At 36.5% G+C, this 15,246-nt stretch overlaps 1 protein-coding gene across 4 annotated transcripts in view; it reads left to right on the top strand.

Annotated features, from left to right (window-relative positions):
• The window catches only part of SMURF2 (SMAD specific E3 ubiquitin protein ligase 2), a 120,450-nt gene that overhangs the window by 59,318 nt on the left and 45,886 nt on the right, over window positions 1–15,246 (top strand). For all 4 annotated transcript variants that reach the window (XR_008621578.2, XM_055100907.2, XM_034942739.3 and 1 more), the window contains 3 exons: window positions 4,377–4,485; window positions 9,273–9,406; window positions 11,699–11,764. Coding sequence is in view for 3 of the 4 variants with exons in the window: in XM_055100907.2 (XP_054956882.1) it covers window positions 4,377–4,485; window positions 9,273–9,406; window positions 11,699–11,764 (309 nt within the window). In the remaining variant the exon portion in view is untranslated. The remainder of the gene's footprint in view (window positions 1–4,376; window positions 4,486–9,272; window positions 9,407–11,698; window positions 11,765–15,246) is intronic.

The raw sequence follows: 15,246 nt of genomic DNA, 5'->3' as shown, positions 1-15,246 counted from the left end.
TCTCGGCTCACTGCAACCTCCGCCTCCCAGGTTCAAGCAATTCTGCTTCTGCCTCCTGAGTAGCTGGGACTACAGGCATGTGCCACCACACCCAGCTAATTTTTTGTATTTTTAGTAGAGATGTGGTTGCACCGTTTTAGCCAGGATGGTCTTGAACTCGTGACCTCGTGATCCACCCACTTCGGCCTCCCAAAGTGCTGGGATTACAGGCGTGAGCCACTGTGCCTGGCTGAGAAATTTTTTAAAATGCAGAAAGTTCTCTAGCCACTTTGTGTTTACCACTAGATGTCTCACTAACTTCAGAAAACCTGATAGCTTTTGACCACATGAGAGTAACTTGGCTCTCAAGTTAAATTTTTGGAGAATAATATAATCAGGTTAAGTTGAAACCTATGTATTTTTTTATTAAGGTATTGAACTGGTGTTTTTGTTTACTGTGTTATTTAACAGAAAGGGAACATAAAAGGCTGTGACTTTCCTACTTAATTAAGGATCTGGAAGCTACATTTTGTATGGAAAAAATTGTTTTTCTTTTATTATTTTATTTTTTTATTTCAATAAGTTTTGGGGGAACAGATGGTGTTTGATTACATGAATAAGTACTTTAGTGGTGATTTCTGAGATTTTGGTGGACCCATCACCCAAGCCGTGTACACTGTACACAGTGTATAGTCTTTTATCCCCTGTTACCCCCACCCTTTCCCCCAGTCCCCATAGTCCAGTATATCATTCTTACGCCTTTGCATCCTCATAGCTTAGCTCCCACATGTGACTGAGAACATACGATGTTAGGTTTTCCATTCTTGAGTTACTTCACTTAGAATAATAGTCTCCAATTTTATCCAGGTTGCTGTGATTATTTCTTTTTAATGGCTGAGTAGTATTCCATGGTGTATGTATGTATATGTGGTGTGTGTGTGTGTATATGTAGGTGTGTATATATATACACACACACATATAATTATATATAAATATATACATATATAATTATATAATATAAACATATATATATACACACACACACACACCACATTTCTTTACCCACTCGTTGATTGATAGGTATTTGGGCTGCTTCAGTATTTTTGCAATTGTGAGTTGTGCTGCTACAAACATGCGTGTGCAAGTATCTTTTTCGTATAATGACTTCTTTCCCTCTGGGTTAATACCTAGTAGTGGGATTGCTAGATCAAACAGTAGATCTACTTTTAGTTCTTTAAGGAATCTCCACACTGTTTTCCATAGTGGTTGTACTAGTTTACATTACCACCAGCAGAGTAAAAGTGTTCCCTTTTCACTGCATCCATGCCAACATCTGTTATTTTTAAATTTTTTGATTATGGCCATTCTTGCAGGAGTGAGGTGGCATCGCATTATAGTTCTAATTTGCATTTCCCTGATACTTAGTGATGCTGAGCATTTTTCATTATGCTTATTGGCCTATCTTGTTGGTATATCTTTTTTTGAGAATTGTCTATTGATGTCCTTAACCCACTTTTTGATGGGATTGTTTGATTTTTTCTTGCTGATTTGTTTGAGTACTTTATAGATTCTGGATATTAGTCCTTTGTCAGCTGTTGTTTTTCTTAATCCTTAATTTTTTTTTCCACTGAGATAGGGTCTTGCTCTGTCAACCAGGTTGGAGTGCAGTGGCATGATCATGGCTCACTGCAGCCTCGGCCTCCCAGGCTCAAGCGATCCTCCCATTTTAGCCTCCTGAGTAGCTGAGACTACAGACGTATGCCACCATGCTTGGCTAACTTTTAAATTATTTTGTGGGGGATGGGGGGTGGTCTTACTATGTTGCCCAGGCTGGTTTCAAACTCCTGGGCTCAAGTGATCCTTTCGCCTCAGCCTCCCAAAGTGCTGAAATTACAGGTGTGAGCTACTGTGTCTGGCCAGTCCTTAATTCTTTTTCATTTTATTTTTTTAAAAAAGCAAGAAACCAGAGAGACTTAATTCTTCAACTAGTTTAATAACACCCAAAGAGAAAGTTTAGAAATGTGATTTTTTTGTTTTTGCTTATAAATTCACATTTATATGTTTGTTTATTTAAATAGTAGAGTGAAAATAACAAGATAGAGTGAATTCTTCCCAGGAGGAAATCTTCATTTATTGAGGGTGGAGGTAAAAACATTCTTCCATTGAACACATTTATAAATGGTTAGGTGTTACTGAAATACTATGCATAGCACTCAGCTTCAAGAACAATATAGTCAAATAGATTTAATACCCTAACTTACCAAGTTTCTTTGAAACTTAACGCCTAAATTTTGGTCCTCCTTTATTATTTGGAAGCGATAGATCACAGAATCATAGAATTGGGGAACTGATAGGTGATTTGTCTGTCCTTGAAACTTGGCAAATTAGTATCTTAAAAAAATTAGCATTGATACCAACATGCAAAATTTCTCCAGTCACCAACACTTAACGCTGTTTTGTTCTAGTATTTTCAGCTGTCCACAGGAAATCTACTCTATCCCAATATGTCTAACATATGAAGTGACATTTTTGTCTCTCTAACATTTTTAGTTCCACCTTTTAAATTTTTGTCAAAAGAATCATTTTCATTATTGCTTTGGGCTGAAAACTGTATTGTCATCTTTGATACAAGTTTCTTATTAATTTGTATTAGATCTTTCAGAATAGCTCTCTTGTCATTTCCTTTCCCTTTCCACATGACTTCCCTCATTCAGGGTCTTTTCATCCTACTGTTGGATAATTACAACAGCTTCATATATGGTCTGCCTCTAGTCTTTCTTTCTCCTAGTGGGCCCTGAATACCACTGATAGAAAAATATGACTGTAGTTACAGCCATGCTCGAGAACCTGAAATGGCTCCCTGTTATCTGCCTCAATCAGTCCAAGCCCTGTTGCCCGACTTTTAAGCCTCTCTTACTGGGTCAGTCATATTTCCAGTAGTATTTACTTTTACACCTTAGCACAAGCTCTTTGGTTAGACTCTTCAAAGTCTTTTAAATATTGTATTGTCATACCCTCCTTGGTGCTCTTCCTATTGCTAGGAAAGTCCTCCTTCTCCTGTATGTACTTTAAAGCAGCAGCCCCCAACCTTTGGCACAGGGACCGGTTTCATGCAAGACAGTTTTTCCAAGGACATGGGGAGCAGGGGATGTGTTGGGATGAAACTGTTCCATCTCAGATCATCAGACTTTAGATTCTCATAAGGAGCGCACAACCTAGATCCCTTGCAAGCGCAGTTCACCATAGGGTTCCAGCTCCTATGAGCATCTAATGCTGCCACTGATCTGACAGAAGGCGGAGCTCGGGCTGTAATGCTTACTCTCCCGCCGCTCACTTCCTGCTTTGTGGTCCGGTTGTAACAGGCCACGAACCTGTACCGGCCCATGGTGCAGAGGTTGGAGACCCCTGCCTTAAAGCCCAGATGAGTTCCCTCCTCCCTCAAAGCCCTTTCTTTACTGTTCAGATTCAAACCTTTTCTCCTGTTTTTCTGAGCTCTTACTTGTACTCACTGTTGGACCACGTAGTAAATAAGAGGTAAAATACAGCATAGTGGTTAAGAGCATGAAGTCGAGAGCCAGACATGGGTTTAGAATCTACACTTTAGATTCTGGCCCTGCCATTTACTACTCTGTGACCTTGGGCTAGTTAATTGACCCCCTTGTGCCTTGGTTCCCTCATCAGTAAAATAGGGATAATAACAGTGTTTACCTCATAGGGTTATTGTAAGGATTAAGGATAAATGTATTTAGAATAGTACCTAACATAGTGATATAAGTGTTTGCGTTACAATCAGTATCACTAAGCACTTGTTTATTCTCAGGTATTTTTATTTTTGTTTTTCATGTATAGTATTTTTATTTTTCCAATTAGATAGTAAGCTCTTTTAAGGCAGAGTGTTACATCTTTTGTTTCAGTCTGATTTTTCCTGGTAGTTATTCAGCAAAACTCATTTGCTAATTTGATTTCTCTGTAGCCTGTGTTCCTGTATAAAAACCTTTAATAAGCTTTTTCTTTAAATGAGCTACTGAGGGAGACATTTGGAAAGAAAAAGCCATGAATGGTTACAAGAATTCATGTAACCATTCATGACCCCATTCCTCGGGTCAGAGGGCTGGTAACAACCTATTAAAAACTTTCACATTATGAGGTAACCTCTAGATTTTGGTAGTTTAAACTGGGACTATTTTGAGACAGAAACGAGAAAAAATATAGTTTTGGTATTTAATGTAGAAGTAACTTTAGTCTTTTTTTTTTTTTAAATGGACTATTCATTTATAGCTAAATGTTAAACTTTTTTAAAAGAATGGAATAATCTTTTGTAGCAAATGGAATGCTTGTATAATTAATCTTCTATCTTAAATGTCAAATTATTAATTTTAGAAAATCTTTTTTCACAGGACTTCCTGATCCATTTGCTAAGGTGGTGGTTGATGGATCTGGGCAATGCCATTCTACAGATACTGTGAAGAATACGCTTGATCCAAAGTGGAATCAGCATTATGACCTGTAGGTTTCAACAATTAGTTTGAAATGGAACATATAATTAATATTATTTGATATAGTCTTTGAAAATAATCATGGGAAATGATCTGAGTTTCATCTGTGGTATAATTTGGTCTTCACAAAAGGGGTAAAGAAAAGCCCAGTGGGAATGTGCTTTGGCTTATAGACAGGTTTTGAAAGATGAGGTACCTCTAAAATTCTATGAAGAAGAAAATGAAACTGGCTCACAGTAGAGCAATCCCCCACCTCTTTTTTCAATTAAATAAAGGTATTAATTCACCACTTTAGACCAATTATAAAACCAGAAATAAGGATTTGGGTTGCACTGAATAGGCTTCTTTTTGCCTTTATATGGATAGTTTCTTTCTTTTAAATTTTATTTTAAACCATTGGAGTATATGCACCTTTTTAAAAAGGCAAATGATACAATAAAGCTTTTACTGGAAAACAGCAAGTTCCCTGCTCCATTCTCATTCCTGATTCCCATCCTCAAGGCAACTGCTTTAATAACTTTGGCTGTTTATTCTGGTATTTTCATCTGTTTCTAGATATGTATTTTATTTTATAGCATCACAGTTTTCTTTTTTTAGTTTTAGGTAATTTTTTTTTTTTTTTTTGAGACAGAGTCTTGCTCTGTCACCCAGGTTGGAGTGCAGTGGCACCATCTCGGCTCACTGCAATCTCTGCCTCCTGAGTTCAAGCATTTCTCCTGTCTCAGCCTCCCGAGTAGCTGGGACTACAGGTGCCCACCACCACATTCAGCTAATTTTTGTATTTTTAGTAGAGATGGGGTTTCACCATGTTGGCCAGGCTGGTCTCGAACTCCTGACCTCAAGTGATCCGCCTGCCTCGGTCTCCCAAAGTGCCGGGATTACAGACATGAGCCACTGCGCCCAGCCTAGTTTTAGGTATTTTTGAATTTCCTACCTAGAAGATGATTCGGCTTTATTTTTTATTATTAAAAATTCTTTTAAAATTAGAGACAGTCTCACTCTATTGCTCAGGCCAGAGTGCAGTGTAGCTCAGTGTAGCCTCTAACTCCTGGACTCAACTGATCCTCCCACCTCACCCTCCTCAGTAGCTGGAACTACAGGTGCATGCCACCATGCCCAGCTAATTTTTTTTTTAAGGTAATTTTTTGTAGAGATGGGGTCTTGCTATATTGCCCAGTCTGGTCTTGAATTCCTGGGCTCAAGATTCTCCCTCCTTGGCCTCCCAAAGTATTTGGATTACAAGCGTGGGCTGTGATGCCCAGCCCAGTGGTTCAGCTTTTAAAATTGGTATTCAACATCCCCATTCTCATGACACAAGCCTCTTCCTTTCTTTAGTCTTCCAATATAATTATATGAACCTTTTTGGTTAAACCATTGTTCCATGTTTACGTTATTATGATTATGTAAATATCCATAGTTGGGTCACGGGTACAAGAATTACATTTTCTTTCTTGACAACTTTTGTTTTTTCTGAAGTTAGTAGCTACTTTTCCCATTTGTTTAGTTATCTATTTATCTCCTAGATAGAAATGAGAAATTATGTGTCATAATCCTCAGACTCTCCTATAGAACTAAAGATCTTTTCTCCATATATTCAGTTCTGTCAGTATTCCATTGGCTTTTTTTCTTCTTGGAGATACCCCTCCTGGGAGTCTGTGTTCTCTTTCTTTAGTCTGGTGTGATGGTTCTCCAAGACCCACTGCGCAGTTGTCCTGGGACTTGCCTTTATTGTTATGTTGGCAATTTCCTTTGTCTCTTCTAGGTTTAGTGACTTCCTTTTTTTTTGTTTACTCTCCTGTTTCGGTGAACTTTATCTTCCATTGTCATTTTGAGAAATAATACAAAGATGGGAAGAAAGTTGAGATCTTATCAGAAGATATACTTTGACTTCTTATCTTTTGATATGGTTTGAGTATAGGCTTCTAGGTGAAATATCACTTTACCTCCAAATGTTGAATACATTGCTCCATTATCTTCTAGGTTTAGATCCATACTGTTGAGTAGAAATATAATGTAAGGCACAGATGGGAGCTCATCTATAATTTTAAATTTCCTAGCATCCACGTTAAGATAAGTAAAAAGAAACAGATGACATTAAGCATAATAAACTGGGCATAGTGGCTTGCACCTGTAATCCAGCTACAACATAACGAGACCCTGTTTCTTAAAATGAAGCATAATAATATATTTTATTTAATTCAGTATATCAAAAATACTTTCAACATGTCAGTATAAAAATATTGAGCTACTTACACATATATGTATATATACATATTTACTATGTCTCTAAAAAATCAGCGGTTTTCTCATTTTATGTTAAGAAAAAAAAAATCAGTGGTTTATTTTGCAGCTTGCCTCAATTTGGACTAGCCACACTTGAAGTCCTCAAGGGTCTCGTGGTTGGTGGGTACCATTTTGGAAATTGTAGGTTTAGAGTATTGCTGATGGCATACTGATTTTGATCTTTCATGACTGTTGTTTTCCACTGGAAGTTTCTTTATTCCTCTGTCACTGTTATTTTCTTTTAAAAAAAATTGTGGCCACCCTAGTGGGTATGAAGTTGTATCTGGTCATGGTTTTGAGGTGCATCATGACTAATGATGTTGAACATCTTTTCTTGTGCTTATTAGGTTTTATCTTACAATTAATATTAATTGGCTGTCAGAAGCATCTCTTATGATTGTTTCCAAAGTCATTTTGCAAAACCCTTGCCTTTAATTGGCTAAGTATACAAACAAAATCTAATAATTAAATTTTAGCCCAAAATCCTAAGTACATATTTTGGTCTATATGGTAACATTGTATTCACCTGTAGAGGTGTCCCTCTCTCCCTTTCAACAAAACATCCTGAAACTTGTTTATAAATCATGTATTTGTTAGTAAGTCAAAGTTTTAATAGAAGCTAATAGAGCCCTCTATTTAACTTTCAATTGCAAAAGGAATTTACTGTTTTTGTTGCCATGTATGTTATATTATATGAGGTTTCATTAAACTGAGAGCATGTACTTCTCTATGTATAAGAAAAGGTAATATTTTGGATTCATTTCTGGCCCAGGAATATTTGGACAGAATGTCTGTGACATGTACCCTTAAGTAATATAATATATTTCATAATTTTTAGTAATTCAGAGTTAGGCTATCTTCCAGAAGGTCTATAATTAGCAATTTCTTATTATGATTTAATGTAGAGCTTCCCAACCTTTTCATATCATGGTACACATAAAAAATATGGCACATTGGACTACACAGATGAAGTTGCTTAAGCCAGTGGTGCGTTGCCCTGAGGACTGAGGTAATCAATATATGTATTTCAGCATACCTGTAAACCAGGCTTACTAGTTGGACAACTGGTTTAATGTAACTTTTTTTTTTCTTTTTTTGAGACGGAGTTTTGCTCTTGTTGCCCAGGCTGGAGTGCAATGACGCAATCTCGGCTCACCACAACCTCCGCCTCCCGGGTTCAAGTGATTCTCCTGCCTCAGCCTCCCAAGTAGCTGGGATTGCAGGTGCATGCCACCGTGCCTGGCTAAGTTTTTTTGTATTTTTAGTAGAGACAAGGTTTCTCCATGTTGGTCAGGCTGGTCTCGAACTCTTATCCTCTGGTGATCTGCCTGCCTTGGCCTCCTAAAGTGCTAGAATTACAGGCGTGAGCCACCGCGCCCGGCCTAATGTAACTTTTTAAAAAATGTTCAGCTTGGGTAATTCAGCTACTTAATACTTGATTCTGGCTCTGGAATTACATGCCAGTAGATACATGCCCAGATAGAACTGGTAGGTGTATTCAAAAATTGGTACATGCATACTGAACAATATTTTAATTCAGATTTTTTCATTTGCAAGCAACAGAGACCAAATTCAAATTGGCTTAATTTTTTAAAAGGGAATGTACTGATTTGCATAATTAAAAGCCTGGGGTGGGCATTTTTTAGGCACAGCTGGATCCCGGGGCTCAAGTGTACCTTCCATGTCACTTATTTAAAAGCTTTAGTCCTTACTTAAATGGTTTAGGCTTTTCTGTATACTAGGTGAATTTTTCTGATATTGTAATTTATTGAATGATACTTTAAGATCAAGGTTGCTGGACCAAAAATTTGACCTCTTATTGTCATTGAAATAGAGCTAGGATTCTACTGACATGTTATTTTATTATCTTTTTGCATGGGTTGATGCCATGTTAACAATTGGCTGTGGTAGAGCTTTTACATACTTGCAGGTATATGCACAGACAAGTACAGTAACGCTTTTCCCTGCTCTGCTTGTCTGCAGGCAGTGAAGTGAAATCTGCAAGAGTCCTGCTCGCTCAAGGCCTGCATACAGGAAAGAAGCAGGGGAAAAGCGTTACAAACAGCTTTTGTTCTACAGCATTTTAAAATATAACAGGTAGGTCAGATTTTTGGTCTGTCAGCCTTGACACTATCCCTTGAAAAGTAGGTCATGTCATCGACATGTATTTAAAATGTGACTGTGATAAAAGTTTTTAAGATTCTTTTTCTTGCTAAGAAGTTATTTAATAAACTCCCTTAGTGTTATTAGACATTAGCTACTAAAATAGCCTTTTTACTGACTAGAATTATAGCCCAGCTTGAGAGTGGCAGATGTGATAAAAATATACTAAAATTTTCAAGATTTTTAAAAATTTAAATTCAATCCTGTGGATTAACTCAAGACATATTTTGCATAATCTAGCCAGATTCTGAAGCATATTAGTAACTTTAGAATATAAAAAGAACAAAAGAAAAATTTTACGCCAACTGCCTGTAACTACCAAGTTACTCATGCAGCCGTTTTGTTTTTTAGGTATATTGGAAAGTCTGATTCAGTTACGATCAGTGTATGGAATCACAAGAAGATCCATAAGAAACAAGGTGCTGGATTTCTCGGTTGTGTTCGTCTTCTTTCCAATGCCATCAACCGCCTCAAAGACACTGGTTGTGAGTAGATACGAGTGCTTTTCCAATTAAAAAACATATATATGTGTGTGTGTGTATATGTATTTGTGCATATACATATATACATGCACTATATATGTATCCTCAAATATATACTTAAAAATAATATATATATTTGAGTATGTTGGTAGGGCTTCAAACACAACTTCTTGTGCATGTCTGAAACATTGGTAAAAATTCCTGATCTAAATTTATTTTGTAGACTTAAAAAAAAAAGAAACATTTTAAATATGTGAAACTTACAGCCAAATCAGAGCTGATGCTTCATTTCCAGCTAATTTAAAAGTATTAAGAAATGATTGATATCCAGAATGGCAAAAATAAAGGTATCAGGATGTATATGCCTTTTAAAATTTCTTAGTATCCTTTTCTGGTTTTGGTGGATTTGTGGATGAAATGTTTTTATTTAGGTGATTGGAGTGTTTAAGCTGGCAGTTAAAGGGCAATTACGAAGGGGTAAGAATGGTATAATACATAAAACTGCTGTGACAAAATTAAAAGTTAAAGATTAAACATTATTTTGAGTGTACAACAGCTGTATTAACTACTTAGCTGTAGCTGAGTTTATCATCAGCCTGAGGATTTAGAAGATTAGACCAAGATCAAGACATTAGAAGTGGTTTTCATAATGGATTTATAAGTTGACTTAGCATAACCAGGTGAGTCTTTTGGATGGGTCTTTCCATTGGAACATAAATGGGAATTCCTTTTTCAACAGGTTTTTTTTGTGTGTTTGTTTCTATAGAATTCTTTTTTATATAATGTAAAAAATACCGTTAGTCATCGTCATGGGATTTTAGCCCAGATGCATATGCTAAACAAACTCACATAAGATCTAAGGAAATTAATAAACAAAAAAGAGTAAATTTAGCATTGACTATTAAATATATCAAGAGATTGTCTCTTTTAATGTAGTATGATACCACAGCATAGGTATATATTGACCTTGTGAAAAAGAAAAGGGCAGAAAATTGAGCTAGAAGTTCTTAGTCCAAGATATTTAAAGGCATCTAAGAAATTCTTGTATTTCTGGGCTGACAGGGCAACCAACAGTAGAGAAAAGACACTGGGATTGGAAAAAATGAATTGCATATAAAAGTAAACTGTTTTATTACTCAGCAAACTGAAAACTTATAGGTCAAATGTCTGACATTATCCCTAGTTCAATAAGTTTACAGTTATTGAAGACTTAATGTGCTACTGTTCTAAACCCTGGCTGTATAAAGGAGAAAAAGGCATGAATCCTGTCCTCTGAGAAGGAAGGGCAAAGGCCTGCTGGCAAAGGGAGCATGCCACATTGGAAGGACTGAATAGGAGAGGAGGAGTTAGTTGCTCTGCAGAATCCACTGTATAGCCAACTTAGTAGCACCCATTTATTTTGCAAAGGGAAAAATGTCTGTATTTTTGGTTGGATAAGTAGGGACTGTAGTTTAGGGGCATGGATTTTTCTGTTTCTTGTGACTGCTTCATTGTATTAATTTATTTGACTTTTTTGATGTGCAGTAATATTGAATTTATCAAATATTTATTGAGCACCTACCTGATGTAATGTTCTACCAGATTGGAGTGGAAAATACAAAGACTAAGATATGGTCTCCTCCATTTATCAATTCACAGATAAGTAGACAGATGGCATACAGTTGTAAAAGCATTCAGCTATAAGTGCTGTAATCAAAGTAAAACCAGCGTACTTTAGGTGACATTGTTCCTTACTGTAACTTTCAGGGCCAGGTCAGTGTTATATCTCTTTTATAGATGAGGCATCTGAGAGAAGAAATGATTTGCTCCTAAATGAATGAGTGACAGAACTGATGCAAACCCAGATTTTACAGTTTATTCTTGGCTTCTTATGAATACTTTTTTGGGTCCATGTCATTTGAAATGGTTAGTTAAAAAATGATAATGACAACTAACATTTGTTGACCACTTATGTGCCAGGCACTATGCTGAGAGTTTGGCATAATTATCTGATTTAATCCTCAAAAAAATATGAGGATTCACATATTGTCATATGTGAGAAAACCAAGGCTTAGGGATAAATTCCTTAAGACCAACAATTATTAAGACTCAGACTAAAGTGGTCTAAAAGTTTTGGAGAGAAAGTGACTACGTGTTGGCAATGTAATACACCAGTGTTTGGTTTTTGAAATCTGAACTCTTTAAATGATAGGTTTGATTTCTAATGGATTGTGGAAATTTATTGTCACTCTATAGATGTTAGAATCTCTGATACCAGCTAATTTTTTCGTTGCTTTCTTTGTTGACTTCAAATAGATCAGAGGTTGGATTTATGCAAACTTGGGCCAAATGACAATGATACAGTTAGAGGACAGATAGTAGGTAAGTGTGGAATTTAAAGTTACATGAATTTTGGTTTCAAACTGACCTAAAGTGTAAAATACCTTTTAAATCAAAGTATAATAACTGTAGCTTCATTGTGTTGGCCTGAATTAAATGAGCCAGGTAAAATGTTACAGTGAATCCAGGATCCAGGTTAACTTAATTTAAAAAACTTTAATGTAAAAAAAAAAAAAAGTTTTGTGAAGAACTGTTGATCCTTCAGGAAATAATTCTTTCAAAGTATCCTAATATAGTAGAGCACTAAGTTCAGACTTTATAAATGTTATTAAAGTTTACTGAAAATAATTCTCAAACTAGTTTTTTTAGTAAGAAGAGAACATTCTATTGAACTTGTTTTAATGTTTAATGCTTTACAGCTTTAAAATCTATGCTAATTGAGAAAAAACAGAATGAGCAATGGTAGTGTAACACTGGAAAAAGGGAGAAATTGTTACCTTACTCATGAGGCACTTAGTAGCCTTATGTGGTATTTAGGGTGTCTGGAATTGACCTGGAGGGAAGGGCTTGATATAAAATTTGCTGAGACCTTTCTTAAGAATTGATACAGATTTGATCAAGATGCCTAGTATGGAAGGACACTGTTCATCTTAGAGGCTTCTTAAATTAAAGAAGAAAAATGTGGCCAGGCACAGTGGCTAACACCTGTAATCCCAGCACTTTGGGAGGCTGAGGCGGGTGGATCACCTGAAGTCAGGAGTTCGAGACCAGCCTGGCCAACATGGTGAAACCCCATCTCTACTAAAAATACAAAAAATGAGCTGGGCATGGTGGCAGGTGCCTGTAATCCCAGCTACTCGGGAGGCTGAGGCAGGAGAATCGCTTGAACCCAGGAGGCGAAGGTTGCAGTGAGCCAAGATCACACCATTGCACTCCAGCTGGGTGACAAGAGCAAGACCCTGTCTCAAAAAAAAAAAGAAAAGAAAAGAAAAATTCAATAGGAATGTCACACTTCATGATAGAACAGAACTTAGTAAGATTATTTTGTTATGAACCCATCAGAGAGGTTTTAGTTACTGAAGGTACTTTATTTTACAAGGCAGTGAATTGGGTTCATAGTTAGAGAACCATCAGAGTAGCCACATAGCAAAGCCCTATTGTGGTTATCCCAGGGAAGTATCTATACCAGCGCACCCCACCATTTTTGGTACCAGGAACCGGTTTCATGGCATACAGTTTTTCCATAGACCAGGCTGGGGGTGGAGGTGGTTTCGGGATGATTCAAGTGCATTACATTTATTGTGCACTTTATTATTATTACATTGTAATACATAATGAACTAATTCTACAACTCACCATCATGTAGAATCAGTGGGAACCCTGAGCTTGTTTTCCTGCAACTAGATGGTCCCATCTGTGGGTGATGGGAGACCGTGACAGATCATCAGGCATGAGAGTCTCATAAGGAGCTGGCCTTGTGTGTGCGGTTCACAATAGGGTTCGTGCTCCTATGAGAATCGAATGTCGCCACTGATCTGATAGGAGGCAGAGCTCGGGTGATAATGCTCACTCACCTGCCACTCACTCCTGTTGTGCGGCCGGGTTCCTAACAGACCCTGGACCAATACCTCACCCATCCATGGCCTGGGGGTTGGGGATTCCTGATCTACACTACATCGTTACTGATAATTCCTGTCATTCTTAGATTGAGAAGGGAGCAAAAAAAAAAAAAAAAAAACCTCAAAAATAAATTCAGTCATACAACACTTTCACATGTAAGTGTTCCTTCTGTATTTGATTTGTTATGTTACATAATGCTTGCCAACTACTATCTAGTAGTAACAAAATAGTTTTACTAGGTATGAATTTGCATTTATATAAATAGCAAACTTTGTTAGACATTAGAAGTATACCTACTGGAGTACACCACATAGAAAACAAATGTTTTACTCTTAAATATGTGTATGCATGTATATATGTGTTTATTTAAAGCTCTTATGTGAATCTGGTGTTCATAATAGGACCATTAATAAAGAGAGAGGCAGGCTGGACTCAAACATTATGATTCTTTAGTTTTGTCATTCAAAAACAGAATGAGTTCCAGTTCTTTCAGAATGAGCCCTCTAACAAATAATTGTAAGTAGGTATATATACTTTTTGGAAAATGGAGAAAAGGACACTAGAAGACTAACTTTAAAAACTGTATTCCCGGGCCGGGCACAGTGGCTCACACCTGTAATCCCAGCACTTTGGGAGGCCAAGGTGGGTGGATCACGAGGTCAGGAGTTCGAAACCAGCCTGGCCAGCATGGTGAAACCCTGTCTTTACTAAAAAATACAAAAATTAGCTGGTGTGGCATGGTGGTGTGTGCCTGTAGTCCCAGCTACTCAGGAGGCTAAGGCAGGAGAATCGCTTTAACCTAGGAGGTGGAGGCTGTGGTGAGCCGAGATCTCACCACTGCACTCCAGCCTGGGCAACAGAGCGAGACTCCATCTCAAAAAAACAAAAAAAACAAAAAACAAAAAAAACTGTATTCCCCTCTAGTATTTTTATATACATAAATATGTATATAAAATGTATATGTCTTTAATTCCAGTGAACATTAACTTTTTACTTTGCTTTCTTTCACTTAACCATAATCATTTTTAGTATTTATAATCTTTGTAATTAATGATTTTTAAAGGATGAAGTATATAGATATATCACAACTTAATAATTAAAAAATTTTTTTGCTATTATAACATTGAAACTTGCAAATATTTTTGTACACTTTGCTTTATTCTTTTTTAGAAAAGAATCTCCCAAATTTAGATAATTGATTCAAGGAGTACAAACTTTTTTCCTTGTTTAAAACTGTTATGCCCCAGCTACATTGGGAGGCTGAGGGGAGGATTGTTTGAGCGTGGGAAGTCTAATGTATCGTTATTGTTATTACTTGAATGTATACCTTTTTTATGATTTTTTTTTAGAGGAGATTATACTGAATTTTTAAAAACTGGTTTAAATTTATCATAAACATCTTTTTTTTTTTTTTTGGACCATAAACACATTTCTATAGCATTGTTACTTGTTTTTTTTTTTTTTCCTACTTTGCATTAAGGCTTGCAAAATCTGTAGCATTTTTAATGTATGATAGCCCATGGTGGGTATGTAATTCATTTAACCAGTTAATAGCTGTGCTATTAACATAGCATTCTGGAGATGTAAATTGAAGCCCATGAAATTCTTTAGCTTTGAATCTTACTATTATTCTAAACAATGCTAATGAGAAAATACATTGTTTCTACTATGATTGTATTTTGGTACACATTTCACTTGTTTTATCTATTTAAAAACTGATTGATACAGTTGTCTAGTACAGTTTTCATATAATGTTTTGTTTACATTTGCCAAGTAGGTGTTCATAGTGTTCTCTCCTCTAAATGGGACTTAATATCAAGGAGCTCTGTGTTGAACTGATCTTTCAAAATGTTTACAGAGCTGGAAGATTTCAGAATTTTGAGACCCTTCTTTGAATGAAGGGT

The sequence above is a fragment of the Pan paniscus genome, chromosome 19, assembly GCF_029289425.2.
Source record: "Pan paniscus chromosome 19, NHGRI_mPanPan1-v2.0_pri, whole genome shotgun sequence".
Classification (NCBI taxonomy): domain Eukaryota; kingdom Metazoa; phylum Chordata; class Mammalia; order Primates; family Hominidae; genus Pan; species Pan paniscus.
Note: the sequence above shows the minus strand (reverse complement) of the source record. Positions and strands in the feature narration are given on the sequence as shown.